Source organism: Lampetra fluviatilis, chromosome 1, assembly GCF_964198595.1.
Source record: "Lampetra fluviatilis chromosome 1, kcLamFluv1.1, whole genome shotgun sequence".
NCBI lineage: Eukaryota > Metazoa > Chordata > Hyperoartia > Petromyzontiformes > Petromyzontidae > Lampetra > Lampetra fluviatilis.
The window spans coordinates 37,332,527-37,349,595 of NC_136275.1; the positions used below are offsets into that span (position 1 = coordinate 37,332,527).

At 44.3% G+C, this 17,069-nt stretch overlaps 1 protein-coding gene across 2 annotated transcripts; it reads left to right on the top strand.

Annotated features, from left to right (window-relative positions):
- Positions 1–4,006: 4,006 nt before the first annotated feature.
- Positions 4,007–15,688, top strand: BFAR (bifunctional apoptosis regulator). Of its 2 annotated transcripts, none has more exons than XM_078861855.1 (8): positions 4,007–4,191; positions 6,757–7,284; positions 9,127–9,334; positions 10,469–10,638; positions 11,178–11,189; positions 11,821–11,965; positions 12,255–12,454; positions 12,871–15,688. In XM_078861855.1, exons 2-8 carry the CDS (start codon positions 7,001–7,003, stop codon positions 13,061–13,063), a joined length of 1,212 nt encoding a protein of 403 aa, XP_078717981.1. In that variant the 5' UTR covers positions 4,007–4,191; positions 6,757–7,000; the 3' UTR covers positions 13,064–15,688. The 2 variants fall into 2 exon arrangements, with proteins under 2 accessions (XP_078717981.1, XP_078717978.1); XM_078861852.1 differs by having other exon boundaries at positions 11,178–11,322; positions 11,792–11,965; positions 12,871–15,687.
- The last annotated feature ends 1,381 nt before the right edge of the window (positions 15,689–17,069 follow it).

A 17,069-nucleotide genomic window follows, 5' to 3' on the forward strand; every position in this document is an offset into this window, starting at 1 on the left:
CGGGTGGAAGTCGGAATGGGGAAGCGCGGCGCGGGGTGTATTTTTAAAAATGCCGAAACTAGTGGCGTTGCACATCTGTGCGCGGGAGTAGAGAGAGATAGGAGGGGGCGTGGGGTCGTCTCTGCATGAACGTGAAGTCTGAGAGCGGCAATCCAATATCCCCAGGTCCGCCTGTTATTTAACGGCGGTTTAAGCGAGCAATCACGACAACGCTAGCACAGATCCAAGATAGAGCGGTGTTTTTGGGTTATAGCGCGTGAATATAAATGTGTCGTTAAATCCGCCACCACCCGAAACAGCCAACTAGTAAGGGTTGTCACGTAAACAAAACGTGCCAATTCATTTCGAGTTCAGCGCACCGGTGTGTTGGTGAGTAAACTCAAAACACATTTATATTTACGCGATCTAACCCAAAAAACCTCTGTTATGGATAATATTGGTCGCGAAAGCCTACGTGCTGAAGCTGTTATAGATAGTCCAATAGGGGTGAAACTTTACCCTACAGTCAATTGCCGCTGTCGATTAATTAATTGCCATTGTCCGATATAAAACGGGCCAAATTGATCGAATAATTGCTGCCTAAATATCAAATCGGCGTTCAGCGGACCCTGCCCGAGTTTCCTTGTCTCATCCCGCCCACTCTCGCTAGGTTCGTGTTCGGTTTTATGACCCCCACGACCACCTCCCATGTGTTGGAGTGAAAGGTAAGAGGAGTGGGCAGGAGTGCAATTGCTTGCCGACGTCCTACCTCGCTGATCTCGTCGAGGAGAAATCAACCACCACCACGCGAACTTCAGTCATCATCGCAGCGGATGATTTTGGCTAAGCCATCGAACAAAGATGGGCACTGCCATCGCGCGCTTTCAGACGAGCCTCTGCGGCCGTCTGGAACGCTCTTCCTTTCAAAACTAGGAAGCCACTTGAGCTATAAACGTTTAAATATAGATTGAAAACATACTTCTATACAATTGCCTTTGGCGTTTAGTTTGTTGTCTTTCTCCCGTAAACCCCGATTGGTGCGGTTGGCTACATACGGTGGTAAATAAATTCAACGTACAGTCCATTTTCACTGCTGGCGGAAAGGCATCCACTTGATGGATCTATATTTTGCAAGTGCATCCAAAACATAGCACAGAGCTCGCCGGTTAGGTTTGATTTCCCGGTGCGATGGACACGTTTCTTAAAATCATCAAACAATAGGGCGAGTTTCTTAAATACCCTCGCCTCTGTCCACGCAGCAATATAAATTGGCACACCACACGTGACGTACGCCCCACCTCTTCCCAAACGCCTGGTCACCCTGGAAGAGTAGACCAAGTTCTAGATTTGAAGCTTTCGTGACTGCAAGTATTCATATTCTTAGGTTTTTTTCGGTAAAGTCACGTACGTAAAAAAATTAAATTAAAATTAATAAAAGTAAAATAAAATAAAAAATAAAATAAAAATCACGACGTTTCGGAGGCAACACAAGCTTCCGTCTTCAGGTGGAACCGTCACAGCACGCCTGCTGTATCAAGTAAATGAGAGATTCCAAGAGATACTACCCCGTATATATACTGGTTGAGGCGGGGGGATGAGCCAGGACAGGCCCCCTTTTTATTATTATGGTAAGGTTGGTGCGGCTTGAGACTACGGCTAGTCTACATAACAAAGGACTGAGCCTTTGTTATGTAGACTGGCTGAGAGGGCGGGGGGTGCCAGAGTTGTTAAAGTGCAACTGCTGCTAATGAGACCGAGCCTCTGCCATGTAGATGGTAAAAGCACAAAAGCAGGTCAGGAAGAAACAGCCTCCTGCTATGTTGCTTGGTGGGTAGACCAAGTTACCCTCTCGACTTGACTTTTAGCGGAGGCCCTTCTGACAGCAGTGGCTTGAGCGAGCACTCGCACAGTCAGCGTGCAACGTCGAGCCAACGTTGGCGTGCGGTCGGAACGGTTTGGATCGACGTTTGACCCAAAGTTTCGTTCTAGATTTGAAGCTTTTGCGACTGCAAGGATTCATACTCTTAGGTTTTTTTCGGTGAAATCACGTAGGTAAAAATAAAAATAAATAATAAAATAATAGAAATTATAATTGTAGAAATAAAAAAATCACATTATTATCAATCATATAATTATTTATATTATTTTATTATTTGTTTTTATTTTTACCTACGTGACTTTACCGAAAACACCTAGGAGTCTTTCGGTAAAGTCACGTAGGTAGAAAATAAAATAAATCACGACGTTTCAGGCGCAACACAAAAAACAACCTTTTAAAACAGCTTGCCTCAGCAGCAGACCATGCTTTCCCACCTGATGATGGACGCTTGTGTTGCGCCTGAAACGTCGTGATTTATTTTATTTTATACCAACGTTTCGTGTTGACCTGTGTGCGGAATCGCACTTGTTACCAGCGCGAACGGGCGACAGCGCCACCTGCCGTGCAGGGCTGTACGCGGCTGGAGAGTTGACGCGATTTCTACACCGGCAGCTTTTTATTCGCCACGCGTTGAGAGTGATTTGGCTGCACTGCCGCACAAAGGGGCCGTCCATAAATGACGTCACGCACCTAGGGGGGGGGGGTCAGACATTTGTGACGATGTGTGATGAGGGGGGGGGGGTTGAGAAATGTGATGTCACATCAAAATGCGCAACTTTAAATAAATATAGACAACATTTTCTACTTAATTAAATACTTTTTAATAAATGTTTCTCCTACAACATCAGAGTGCAGCGCCACATTAAATACGCACTACAATGACAATAGTTTAAAGCAATTCCTGTATTAAAAAGGAGGCGTTGGAAAGCTTAAATTTTGCATAAAATTATAACCATACAAAAATACTTGAAACTTTGTAGAACGAAGCAAAATGGAGAGTACAATTATAACAACCACATATTCATTCCGCAGAATGAAAATCCCTGGTAGAATCATTAAAATCAAAATGTTTAATAACAATCATTCAAAAAATGTACAAAATTAATGCTTCTCCATTCTCCCACGGAGAAGCAAAATGCTCCTTTATGGAATAAATAAAAGGTGACCTTAGTAAATTTAAATAATCAAATAGTTAATAATGAAAATTAATCAAAATCAGTGTTGTTATAACAATTATATTGTTTATATTTATTTAAAGTTGCGTATTTTGATGTGACGTCACATTTCTCAAACCCCCTCCCTCCCCCCCTCGTCACAAATGTCTGACCCCCCCCCCCTCCTAGGTGTGTGACGTCATTTATGGACGGCCCCAAACTCCAAATATAGTCGTCAGGCTCGTGAGCGAACCCACGACCTCTTGTATACCAGGCAATAACTGTGGACCTATGGCACCTGCCACGTAGAATTCTCACCACAACACACATTGAGATGGGGGAAGGGGCTCTTCCCACGCTCATCATAGCGCGTGGCCACGCCTGTGAAGCGAATTAAGGCAATCATCATAACGTGGGGTCATGGGGATGTTGGGGCAAAGACAAAGATGCCCTGTATAGCCTGGACACTGTTGGGGAAAGTCTTATTAGCAAGCGCCTATGAAGGCCGAACCGGTACACGAGGGGGTGGGGTGGCCAACACCACGCTTGACCGCCTTTGTCTCCCCAGTGGCGATGTTTACACACCGCCACCATTTGAGGCTAAGTCGACCTAGGGGAGGCCCATGACCGGTTCAGATAATCGTCACCGGTGTTGGTGGCCGTGAGCGGGAATCAAACTCGGGTCTCGCCGGGTCGCCGGAGCGCAGCGCGCTAACCGCTACACCACCGCTCCCCAAACAAACACTGCTGGCAGCAACAACAACAACACACAAACACGCCACGTTTCGCCCATTGCCCCACTTACTCACGACACTCCCCCTTCTCCCCTGTTGCCCCGCCCACCAACTAACCCCGCCCACACACTTTGCATATCGGGGGTGGGGGAGAGAGTTGGGGGTGGAGCTTCGCTCCTCTCTCTCACGCGATTGGCTGAGAGTCACTCGTCACGCGGCGAAGCAACCTATCGGCCAATCAGGTGAGAGAGTATGGGAGGCCCACCGCTCCCGGCTGGGCTTTAACAATTTCGCGGCGAGGGGCCCCAGGAGGACGAGTTCGGTTGTTTTTGGGGGGCATCACCACCACGACCACCAGCCCCCCCAAAACGCGGGTTGCCGCCAGGCCTAGGCGACGAGAGAAAGGGACAGAAGCACCCTCGAGCTGGACGTCAACGCAGGCGAGGTGATCGGGGGGGAGGGGGCTTCTAGGCGAGGTTTTAAACTCCCCTTAGGCCCAGATCCTCGGTGTGGGGTTTCCTCAATGTTCTCATGTTTTTTGTTGTTGTTGTTAAATTCGTCGTGTCGGTGTTTTATTTGCGTTGCATCGCGACGGAATAAGTTCGCGTGTAGATGCTACGTGGATTGCCTTCATCCAGCGGTGATTCGATCCGAAACGTGTCGATGACTGCCCGGTGCTTGTGTCGCTGTGGTTGTAACGATTTCCGTTCGCGGCAACCACCGGTGACGATCAATCTTCACCTGTCCTGGGTCTCCCCCCTATGTCGACTCGGCCTCAAATGGGGAGACAAAGGCGGCCGGGCGTGTTGCTCGCCACCCACCACACTTGGTGTGCTGTGCTGGCCTTCATAGGTGCTCGCTAACAGCACTTGCCCCAACAGTCTTGTTGAAGGTTATCCGGAGGATCTTTGTTTTTTGCTGTTTGTGAGCGCCGGTGTAGGGTAAAGGCTGTGATGTTTGGTAAAGGATTGATAAGCCATCGATGAGAGATGTCGCCTGCTTCGGCAGACTTTCCATCCAGCAGCGCTTGATGGAGTTGTTTACCTATTGTCGTGAGTTTCAAATCGTTATGGTCACAATGAATCTCATCGTTTCCACTAGTGTCACTAAAGTATCATACACTACTACTATTAAAGTTATCGTGACCATCACTGATCATCATCGCCATTATCTCTTATCATCACTACATTATCACCCTCATCAACTCCACTGTTATTCCATTTCAGTATCAATCATCACCACCGATCATAACTATTAACCACTATTCATCATCACTGTCATTGTAATCATTGCCACTGTTGCCAACAGAACCATCATTATCGAACTATAATATTCACTACCCTTTCATCATAATCTCGTAATATTTATAATTTAAAACTGCATTAGCGTATCTGTCATCACAATCATTGGCATTCCTGTCATCAGAATCATTGGCATTCCTGTCATCATTGTCACCAGTATTCAGCATTGTCGTAATTATAATTTCCTACAGGCAGATACACCGAGTACCGAATGATCAGGTAGCACTCCTCGCTGTTCCATCACCAGTGTATTTACGTGACTTTGCCACCGGAACTTGACTGGGTAGCTGCCAGCAGTATACGTGAGAGGCACCCACTGCTGGAAATCGTACGAGGATACTGGTACTGTACCGTACTGTTCACCTTTTGGCGTTCTCTCGTGTGGCACTGGTGAGACACGGCCACAAAGAAGAAGGCTGTCTCTGGTGTTGGCCAATCTGTTTCAAAGAATATAAGAGTAGGATAATAGGGGTTTACCCTTTTTTCTGGCCACAAAACATGTGTTAAGATGTTAAAACAGCAAACTGAAGCCTTTTACAAGGAATCATGTCTGCATTAACCACAATGCTTGTGGTCAGAATGCAAAAAAAAAACATGCTTTGATAATGTGGCATTGTTTTTTAAACCGATTGGTCCACATCAGAGACAGCTTTCTTTAGAGCCTCGTCTCAAACAGTGTTAGACCAGAGGACCCCAAAGGCGTACAGCCCAAAGACAATGCCACTATCAGAGTAATGAGAGCTCGGGTGAGCGTCTACATCATGGGACCTCCTTTGCCAGTACCAAAATATGATAATGTTTTTCCCCTTTTTTCTGGCAACAAAACAAGGACAATGCATATATGATCAGAGCGTGTTTTTTGTTTGTATTCTGACCACAAGCATTGTGGTTAATGCAGACATGATTTCTTGTTAAAGGTTTCAGTTTGGTGTTTTAACATCTTAACACCTGTTTTGTTGCCAGAAAAAACGGGAAAACCCTATTATCATATTTTGGTACTGGCAACGGAGGTCCCATGATGCATCTCTGTAAAATGTATATATCCACTTAGGCTAAACTTAACTGGTGGGCTTAAAGTTCCTGTATTTATACTACTATTTATATTACCTGAAAGTTCTATAATGTTCTAGAAGTTACTCCAAGTTTACTCGGCACTGAATCTATCTGGACTGTTCTGGAAAATAGGTAAATTTCTAAATATCATTGTCCTGGTTACAAAATAAAAATTTGTGGGGAATAATAACCATGTTCTATACTTTTTAGGCATAAGCAATTACAAATAACACTACCCAGGAACAAAAATTGTGTTACAGTGTTATTAGAGCATGTTTGTTTATATTTGTGCCACAAGTACGTGTGGTTAAAGCAGTCTTGATTCCTTGCAAAAGGAATCTATTTCGTTCGAACATCTTAACACCAGTTTTAGTGTTATAAAGGGTAAAAGCTATTTTTTTTCGTACTTTGGGGTTTTATTGTTAATATGACGTGTCATTTGAGTGGTGGTGGTTGCAGAGTAATTTCATATTTTGAAAAGAGGTAGTTGAAGTGGTTGTAAATGCCACCTCCAATGAGCATGGTTGGCTATGTACAGTGCGAAAGATTTTCTACATGCATAAAGGGAGTGGATGTGGTTGTGATTGACGTGACAATGGTTGTGTTTTGAAGCTCGTCTGTTTTGTAACCAAGAGGCGTTCGTACTGTTGTTTCAGATTCCACGAAGTTTGGCGGATCGTAGGAACCAAGCACACTTAACTCGGATCGAGTCGAGTTCCAAAATTAATGTACACTAAATAAATTTGTATTTCATACCACAATCACATTACATGAACGATCGGCATTGATAACGACTGCCTCATTTACAAGCCTGTAAATGAGGCATCGCGCAATGCAATTATCGCAGACAACGCAAGCCCTGCGGGACTCCATTGCCATTTTTTGAAGCCGAGCAACTCGATGGACGACGAGGTGGGCGCCTTTGCGCCCAGCCTACCGTGGCATGGGACCGCCACGCTTGGTGATGGCAGTCGGACACCGGGGGAGAGCGATGGGCGGCTGTCTCTCGGAGAGATGGCTTGCCACTGCTGCTATGAGCTGCTTCTCGACCCAACCACGCTGACATGCGGACACAGCTTCTGCCGCCACTGCTTGGCGCTCTGGTGGAACTCCTCGCGCCGTGCGGAATGCCCCGAGTGCAGGCAGATGTGGCAGGGATTTCCCCGGACAAACATCGTGCTGCGGTATGTTATTACCCAGCGCTGTCAATGTACAGTTACATAACGGCGCGCGGAAATCAAGACTCGTGGCAACAAACAGATAGCAAAGGAGTGGGTGGATGGCTCGGGGTCAATCCTTTGTAAAAGCATTGAGCCAGCATCGTTGAGAATTATGGGTTCCAATCCGAGGCTCAGCTTAGTATGTTTGGCTACGTACGGTGCGAAAGAAGTTCAACATACATCTTTGATCAAGCCGGGTCCAATAACTGCACAAAAAGTAATGGAATTTGGTTTTCAGGTAATTCAAAAGTTTTGTCAGCTGTGAGGTTTTTGAAATATTTGGTTTAATTGCTATATGGTTTACATCTTTGTAGTGGAGTAATTTAAAATGGGCAGCCTTTGAGGATATGAACCTATTTAAGAGATCTCACAAGTATATAATCTTCAAAATGATAGCCAATGGCTGGTTTAATATTACATTGCTTTCAGTTAGAGTCCTGAATAGACATTTCTGCATTTAATGACATTGCAATATAGAATTTTTACTACTTTTTAGTTACTCTCTGGTTCTTTCGGTAAAGTCACATAGGTAGAAATAAAACAAAATAAATCACGACGTTTCGAACGCAATTTTAACCTGAAGACAGGCACTTTTGTTGCGTTCGAAACGTTGTGATTTATTTTGTTTTATTTCTACCTACGTGACTTTACCGAAAGAACCAAAGAGTATGGATTCATGCAGTCACGAAAGCTTCAAATCAAGATTACTTTTTAGTTATTTTACACTTTGGCTATGGGTTGTGGCCCTATCTGATGACCTCTTTAAGCTTTGTTAATAATATTGTTTTGTATTGGTCAGCAGTGCTCTAATGCTATACAATGTAAAGTCTTCACTGTTACATCAAAAATTCCCTTTAAAGACTTTTTGTGTTCATAAGAAAAGATATATTTTATTTTTGTGCTGATCCAGTCCTTTAAGTTTGCAATAAGAACATTGCACTTAAATGGCATTCATTCATTCAGTGGAAAATATGCTGCTCAATATTTTATTTCATTTCTTCGTCAACTGTCATAGGCATTTATTTTAAAAAATGTCGATGACCAAATCACCCTGATCCCATCACATCTCAAAAGCAAAGGAGTTGATCCTTTGATAGGGCTTGGAATTTTCGACCACCATGCATAAACATGTTGTCATAGTCTGTGGGACTACGTAGTGGGCAGCAGAGGGCAGTGCTGCAAAATCCATTGTTCGACTGATTTTTTTTTCCACATCTCTGCTTCCACCTTCAACCCGCACTCCACACTGAATATCATGGTGAAACCTGGTCAAATCAGTTAATGCGTTTTCATAAAAGTTTGTTATTAACTCCACTAGTTTTTTCATGGTCATGGGAGAATACCACAGTGTGTGTTTTGCAAAGGGTTAATGTTTGTCAATCCATGGCTGGATGATGGCTCCCTCACAATGTCGATCATAGGGGGGTTGTATGACCATACGTCACCAATGTGGCTGATGAAGGCAGTGAGCATTGACATGGGATTACAGAGATGCAGTACAATATTTTTTCTGCACTGCCGTCTCCTGGCCACATCGTCAACCCGCAGCCTAGAAAGCTTCCCTTATGCAAGACGGTCGCCCATTCAAGCACTTCCAAGGCATAGCCCGGCTTAGCTTCCGATGTCTGATGAGATCTGGCGCAATCTGGGTGATTTGTTCAAAGACATGCAAAAAGCGTACCTGGAGTGAAACATTGTATTAAATATATTACCAATGCTTATTTTTATAGTTGTATAAAATTAACACAAGATTTTCCCACGGTGCTTCCCAGTGATACTCATGTCTCTGCATTTTTTCTTTTTTAGGGGCGCGATAGAGAAGTTGTTTCCCGAGCAGCTCTGGCACAGACAGCAGGAGGTGCTGAGCAACGGCAAGACGGCACAGACCCTGGCGGCGTTTGAGCAGCAGGGCCAGGAGCAGATCAGCGCCGCCAATGGGCGTCCGGCGGTTCTTCGCCAGGGCACCGCACGCAGTTTCTTCTCGGGCGTTCTCACGGCGCTCACCTGCGTCGCGGTGCGTTTGCCCTGGTTGTGGGGTGAGATGCCTTGGCATTTGTCATGGCGGTGCTGCGTCATGGTGGTGTGAATGTCATAGCCCATGTTTAAAAAAAAACCCTGTATGTGCCATGTACTGATTTAACATTGGTTCTACGAGAAGTGATGATTTAAGTGGTGATATTTGAAGCGGTAGGTTAAAGTCCTGGGTTTAATGTTGCATTTCTTGTGGATGATCTCACCCAAAGCCGGTTGAGCAAGTTTTTCCAGAATACCGATTAGTTGTATGCAGTGGTGAATGAATGTAACATGTTACAGTGCATTAGTGAAATGTTTAACATTACGGAATTTACCTTGACCTTTCTGAAAACAGCACTGCTAATGCTTCTGGACAATGATGATGTTGCAGTATGTAACGGTGCTACGGTGACGAGATGGTAACTACCTCAACTGGTATGCCGGAGGTCGTGACCCTAACGCCCGTATATTTGGAGTTTGCATATCTTTCCCCGCCGTCGCGTGGATTTTTCTCCTCCGGGTCCTTTGGTTTTTTTCTCCACGTTTAGAAACATGCGTTTAACAGTATTTGGCTGCTGTAAATTCACACGTGATAAGCCACTTCCTTGAGCTATCATTTGTGGTCGTGTCGCTTCTGAAAAAGAGAAAATTGCTCCGTGGGCCTTTCCTGGTAAATAAATAAAGTTAACTTTTTTTTCTCAGGGTTCTGCATTAATATAGGGAATATACACATCTTAAAAAAGGATGGTCTCTCGTGAAAACATCAGAGGTAAGGCAGAAAGAGAAAGAAGGAAACAGGCCAGATAGGGGGATGAGATTACAATATGGTCAAGATGAGTAAGAAAATACTTTCTTGAGTGACGGTGAATCATAGGCTGGGGTGAATAGGACAGTATTGAGCTTTAAATTGAATGGGAAGGATTTCGGCAGACTCAGAGTTCAGGGAATCCTATACAATGTGTGCTTTCATAGAAGAGCACTGAGCTGAGGTTGTCTGGGAGTTTTGACAGGAGGTCTTGACTAAAGCGGAGGGCACGTGGAGACTAGCATATGGACAATATGCATCTTATTGGGAATTGTAAACGAATATCGATGGTTAATAAAGCTTGGGGGGTATGCGCTTGGGGCCCACCAGGTGATGCTGCTGGTGTACCACTGGAGCAGCGGAGACACGGGCGAGGAGATGCTTGTTCACAAGTCTCTGAGCAAGTGGACGAGCAGTGACGTGGGGCTATGGCTGGAGCAGTTGGGCAGCTGGACTGTACCATACCGGGAAACTTTCCAACAAGAGGGGGTGAATGGCAGGTCAGTCTGCCACCACGTGCAGGGTTAAGGATCGGGTGGCAAGTGTTTGTGTTTATATTTTTATTAAAATCCTGTTAGGATTTGGGAGTAACATTTGTATTTGAGACTACTTGTTTTTAACATTGTGGTGAATGTAGTCATTTGTAGCTGTAAGGGTCACATTAACTAATTAAATTCAACATATAAAAAGACTGGTTCTCGCACGCGCAATTCATTGCATTTATTGTGAATAATGCATATCAAAGTGTCGTTCCATACCTAGTTGATACCTTTACAGAAATTAATATTTGTAAGTTGTTAAATTTATTCACGATTTGGAGTTGCGAATTTGCCTTGTTTCTGCTGTCTCATTTATTCTAAACATAACGGCATATCATTTGTATTTATTTTTCCATAAAATACCTATTCTCACATGCAGGATTCGAGTGTAAGAATCGATTTTAACCAATTAATCTGCATCATTATGTACCTTATTCCTTGCTTGGAACCCCCATGTAGGGGGACGCGTACACTCACGCTGTGCTGATGATTTGTTGCAGGCTTCTATTGAGCCTGACGGAGGAGGAGCTCAACCTGCCACCGTACGGTATAGAGAAGCCGGCTCATCGCAAAGCTCTCATCACAGCCCTGGATAGCATGATATCTCTGGGAGTCAAGCCCCCACACAATCTTTGGGAGTACAAGGTAGAGAAGAAACCTCGTACCTTATTTAATAGCGAGTCGTTTTTGTTTTGTCTTTACCCCAAGTTTTATCCTAATTGTGCTATCGGTGTCTTGTCAAGAGATTAAAACATTGCATATGTTAGAGAAGGGACCAGTCGGCAAGGATATCACAGAGCTACCACTGAGATCCCTCCAAGTGACCTCTGGTCCACGTTGTAGGGGTCGGCACTTTTCCACCCAACCATGCCCCAGAGAGTAATGTTTGTCGCGTGACCTTCAAACTGAAAATGTTTAATTATTGTTAGTGCTGGAATTTAACCACATTAAGTGTCGAACCAATTTTAATGCGATGCCCTGTTTTTATCAGTCCTAAGTACCAAATCTTCGTGTATAAATGCCACCGGTGTGTATTATAGAAGGCAGCATTGTAAAAAGCGAGTTAATATTTTTACAAGTGCATTTTTAAGAGTTTTGTGGTGTCCCTTTGCAGGCAATGCATGCAGGAAAGTCTCTCTTCCTCCTCTTTTTGTTGAAAAGTTCACCTCGCCTTGCCATCTTCTACCTTTACCTGTTTGACTACACCGACCTCTTCTTGCCGCTCATCCACACGTGCTGCCCCGGCCGCGTGCATGAGGAGGAGGCTGAGCTCTTCCGCGGTGGCTGGGTAAGCGCGCCGAGTGTGTCTTCACTCTCTTCACTCTTCATATTCACCTGAGTGTGTGCTTTTATGCATGTGGAATTTTGTGTGTGTTGCTGTGCTGTGAAATGTTTAGTCCTCTATCAAGTAATCTCAGTCGGTTAACCCATAACGCCTGGGTCTGTCCCATGACGTCCTGCCTAGAGAGCCTTCGTCGCTTCACCTGGCCTCAAAAATGCACCTAGCCCAGCATAAGAGCTGTGGTGGCTTCACTGTGACTTAGTGGTAACCGATTTGGTGTGTGTGTGGCGGGCAGCCTGACAGTCCGAGCTGGGAGCAGTGGGCCGAGTTCCTACCCAAGGCGATGGTGATGCCCTACGTGCTGGTGGGGCGGTTCGCCTGGGAGTGGCTGGAGGTGCACTACTGGACGGCTCGCTTCGTTGTTATCAATGCAGCTCTGCTCACGCTGCTGGAAATCTTCGCGATCAAACGCTTCTGTCTGCAAGGGGAGATCCGGTGCGGTGCCATTCCTTTTTGCAAACTTGATCTCGGCACAACGTGTTGCGTTGCAGGTTGTGTCCGCTGCTTGTCGGTGTGCCAGTAGTGTGGAAGGCCCTCTTCCAGCAGTGGATTGACAACAAAGGGCTGTTTATAATAATAGTAATAATGTATGGATATATTTGATCATTATATCAACTGTATCTCAAAACGCTGTCCAAACATGGACCGATTTCAAGGCATGGGAACCAGTAAAGCAGGAATGCAGCCATAACTGGTGCCAACAGTTGCCCAAACTTTTTTCTATATTTGTATGTTTGGCTAACTTCATTAATGAATATACGTACAAGTGGGATACTATCTTTGTTGTGGGAAGCCCGTAAAGCTATATATTATGTTAAAATGTGCGCCATTGTTTGTCTTTTAATTTTCAGACGGTTGCCCCGGACCCTTTGGAACGACTTCTGTCGCCTCTTCTCACAGGGCGCCATGGTCACCATTTTCTGGCCGGTGCTGCCACAGTTTGTGTGTGACTGTCTCTTCTACTGGGCGTTGTACTTCAACCCAATCATAAACCTGGATCAGGTCACCAAGGAAGTCCGCCGTATCTTCACACAGGAAGCGTGAATGCTGGTCGGCAGATGAGAGCGATAAAACTTAGGGAGTCTTTGCCAAGGATGCAGTCTGGGGGATTGTTTAATTGTAGGCAAATGTGCAAGAACAACATTATTTTGGAAGTGCGTGGTTGGCTGTAGCTGTATAGCACCATGGTAAAATGGGTAAGGATGGGGCTGCCTTCCCAAACATTTGTGGATTTGCACTGCTTCAGACCATGCTTGAGATGGGGTAATCCCCACAATGGTGGGTGCAAAGCATGCAGCCATTGTATGATGATATCTTTTACAAAAAAATATTCAAATACAGATGATTTACAAAAAAATGTGAAACGCATTGATTGTGTTCTATTTTGTGCAAAAATGTAAAAAAAAATATTTTGTTTTTCTTTTAGCTGACATTTTCCAAAGATGTAATGACAATAAGGTATATCAAGATTATGATCAACATAAACTTAGGAAGATGTGATCTTTTTATACGTGGTTTCCTTTAGCAAACATTTACTTCGTCAGCAAATGAGAATTTTTACTTTGCTTTCATGTACTATACAATTTTAACATCGATTACAATTTACAACGGCGGTCACAATAGTGTTTACGGTACTTTGCATAAAGTGATGGTATCCACCTCTGATGCTCATCATCATCTTCATCAGCCACGATCAATCCACTGCTAGATTGATCCTCAGTGCTCTTCTCGATGTTTCTTAAGTACCTGGGCTGTAGACAGTGTGCACGGGCGAACATCTTGTGTACATTTTAGTGTCTCTGGTTTTTTTTTTAAGCCGATAACCATCTAAGGTTCCAGAGGGCAGCCTTCTCAAATGAGCGTACACCACCCATAAAGTGTGAGTTGTGATTGTCCATATTCAGCCAAAATTGTCTGAATTATATGGCATAGTGAAAATAATTGTTTATATTCTGATGTTGAAATTTATGACAATCGATCTTTTTTTTCAGAATCTTAAGACTTGAAATGTAAACGATAATTTCTTAAACTGTGAAAACAAATGTTCCTTCATGTTTGGTGTTGGAACACAATGTTAAAGATTACGTGTTCAATGTTCATGCTTATATCATTGTTAAGATAAATTACAAATGTTTGTACTTTTCAATCCTTCCAATCCTATATTTGCCTTAATTATATTACAGTTACATAGAAATCTTTTTCCAATTCCAAAGCAGTGGCGCAAATGGAATGAGGCAAAACAGGGTCTACTTTCTATAACAGTATTCAGTGCTGCATAAATTAAAAGGAAAGATACAATATTGATTTTTTTCACGTAAAAAATATATAGACAATTTGCTTGAATTGTGGTAGTTTCATGTTGTACAAGTTATCCGCACATCGAATAGGGTTTCTTAAATAGGAAAACTAAATTCTATGTGTGTCATAGAAAGTTTATAAAAAATGTTGACGATCGTTTTTACTTTTTTAAGTATGCGAACACAGCTGCTAGCTCAAAGAATTCAGTATGAACAAATATGTTTATGGAATACGGAGCATATCCGCCAAAATAATTATATGTTTATATCATGTCAAAAAGGCAAGGTGCACGATTCCAAAGTGATGTACACATGATTGAAAAGGTTTCCCTCTGGACTTTTGTGGAATGCACGGCACTGCATGATGGCCTTCCCACTCTTGTCAGTCATAATGGTTATTTGAATGGAGGTGTCCCAAGACAATTCGACATCACTTGCCATTAATGTTAGCCATAAACTGAATCGAACTCAGGTTTCTGGGTTCGTAGCGCAATGCGCTGACCACTGTATCGCCGCTACACCCTGCAAAAAAGATGGACAACTAAAAATAGCAGAAAGTGTCCCTCCCTTGCCCCCCCCATGCTCCCTGGCTAGAAGTAACGGTTGGGCTGAGCCCAGGTTACCTTGCTTGCTTTCACATGATTGCTAACTGCAGTGGTCATGGAAGACAACCGCTTGCTTGTGGCAGCAAATCGATCACATCGTACGGATCGTTAATGCTGCTGGTGTGGTGACGCATTTGTTGCGTGGAGGCACCGGTGGCAACAGCGTGTTGCTATTCACGGCTTCCGCACATGCAAGCCAAATGCTTAGAATGTGCCGTACGTTTGTTAATGTTATTTTGAAATTTGACTGAAAAAATCTTAAGTTATCTATTCCCGCAGCTTATCGAACAATGTATGTTAATCCATGTAAATGATGTAAGCTAATTTCAACTTGTAAACTATTTCACACTTGACACAGTTGGATCTGTGTCGGAAACAAGTGTGGGTTGTTTGTAATGAAGCTGCTGCTGAGTGGGGGGGTGGGTTTCTGGGAAATTCCATCGACTCGAGCTGGCATGTGTGAGGGCACGCAATGTGCAGGTTGGCACAAACAGCCCCTGCACACACTATAGTCATGTCACTGAACGATTATATTATAGTGCAGCTGCACCGGGTTATAATTTGAACACCATCTCGCCGGTGTGCGTTCTCACGTCACGTGGCCTGTGCACTGAATTATGGGCATTTGCTCGTGGGAGGAATGTTCTCAATGCATAATTTTGAATAAAATGTGGTAATTTAAAAATAAGTTCTGTTCATGCGTGTTCAACTGACGTAATGTATGGTCTAAAACTCCTCTTTAGAACTGATATTTGTTTTGAGTTGGCCTCACCCCTTATTAGCGCGGTTGGCTACGTACGGTGCGAAAGACGTTCCACACGTGTACGTGAGCGCACTGTGGTGCTAACCTGGATACCCGAGTTCGATTCGAGCTTGCAAGTAATATTTGTGACACCTGAACCGGTCCTGGGCCTCCCCCCTCATCGGCTCATCCTTAAACGAGTACCTGTCGGGGTATGGAGTAAACATTGGCACTGGGTAGACAAAGACGAGGCCAGGTGTGGTCCTGGCCACATCTCCCCCTCGTCTGCCGTGCCGGCTTTTCATAGGCGCTTGCTCTCACAGCACTTGTCTCCCAACAGCCTGGCAAGGATCCACGTTGGGTCTTTGTTCAAATTTACAACTAGTTTTCCCGGTTGTTGCACATCGCACGCGTCCCTAAAATATAAAATTCCCCGCCGTTTGAATTGTGTTGGGTATTTGGTGACACAGCGAGACGTGTCACCTGAAACTCGTGTGAAACGGTTGAAGTCTGGATGTTTTTTTGTGTGTGGCAGAGTTCACTGTCCCTTTGCTGAGAATGGTAGCGGCATAATTCTTGTTTACAAAATGCCACCACACTTGCCTTGCATTCGGGCGAGGGCACTGAGCTTGTGAATTACGTGCACGCTGGACGAATGCTTTCCCCACGCTGTGCTGATTGTGGCAGATCCAAGGTGGGGTAGTTCGAGTAGAGGGGAGGGGGGCGATTGATGCCTTCCCCGACCCCTAATTTATTGCTGTGCACCGGCAGATGCTGCCGATGGTTCAGATCTTATATAAGGATCGGCTACAAAAGTTGTCTTTTACTTTCAGCCTCAGAAGGAAAAAAAGTGGGAATCTAAACGTCAGAGTGATTCATATTCTTGGTTCTTTCGGTAAAGTCACGTAGATAGAAAATAAAATGTAATAAATAAATAAACTAAAAGAAAAAAGCACGACGTTTCGATCGCAACACAAGTGGTCTTCATCAGGCGGAGAGAAACGAGGGGGCAAGCCTCCAAATGCAACTGCGTCTAAGGGCTATCAAAGTGAGCAAAGCTGTGCGGCGTTAACAGCATGGGCGGAGCACCACAAGTCCAAGTAGTGCGTGACTTTACCGAAAGAACCAAGAACATTAATTCCTGCAGTCACGAAGGATTTCAGTCAAAGTTTCACTGATTATTTCAATTACTAGGGGGCCGTTCATAAATGACGTCACGCGATTTTGGACGATTTTGACCCCCCCCCCTCGTCACACGGCGTCACAAAAAGTCAACCCCCCCCCCTCAAATATGACGCCACAAAGCTCTGCCCCCCCAAACCATATTTACAAATAAAACATGCTTCAAATCTAGATTTGAAGCTTTCGTGACTGCAAGGATTCATATTGTTAGGTTTTTTTCGGTA

What these genes read in the sequence shown, in the direction of transcription:
- BFAR (XM_078861852.1), top strand. Translation starts at nt 7,001, where the DNA reads ATGGACGACGAGGTGGGCGCCTTTGCGCCCAGCCTACCGTGGCATGGG. An exon ending in ACAATCTTTGGGAGTACAAG is followed by an intron (nt 11,323 to 11,791) that starts GTAGAGAAGAAA and finishes GTCCCTTTGCAG; the next exon opens with GCAATGCATGCAGGAAAGTC. An exon ending in TGTCTGCAAGGGGAGATCCG is followed by an intron (nt 12,455 to 12,870) that starts GTGCGGTGCCAT and finishes TTTAATTTTCAG; the next exon opens with ACGGTTGCCCCGGACCCTTT.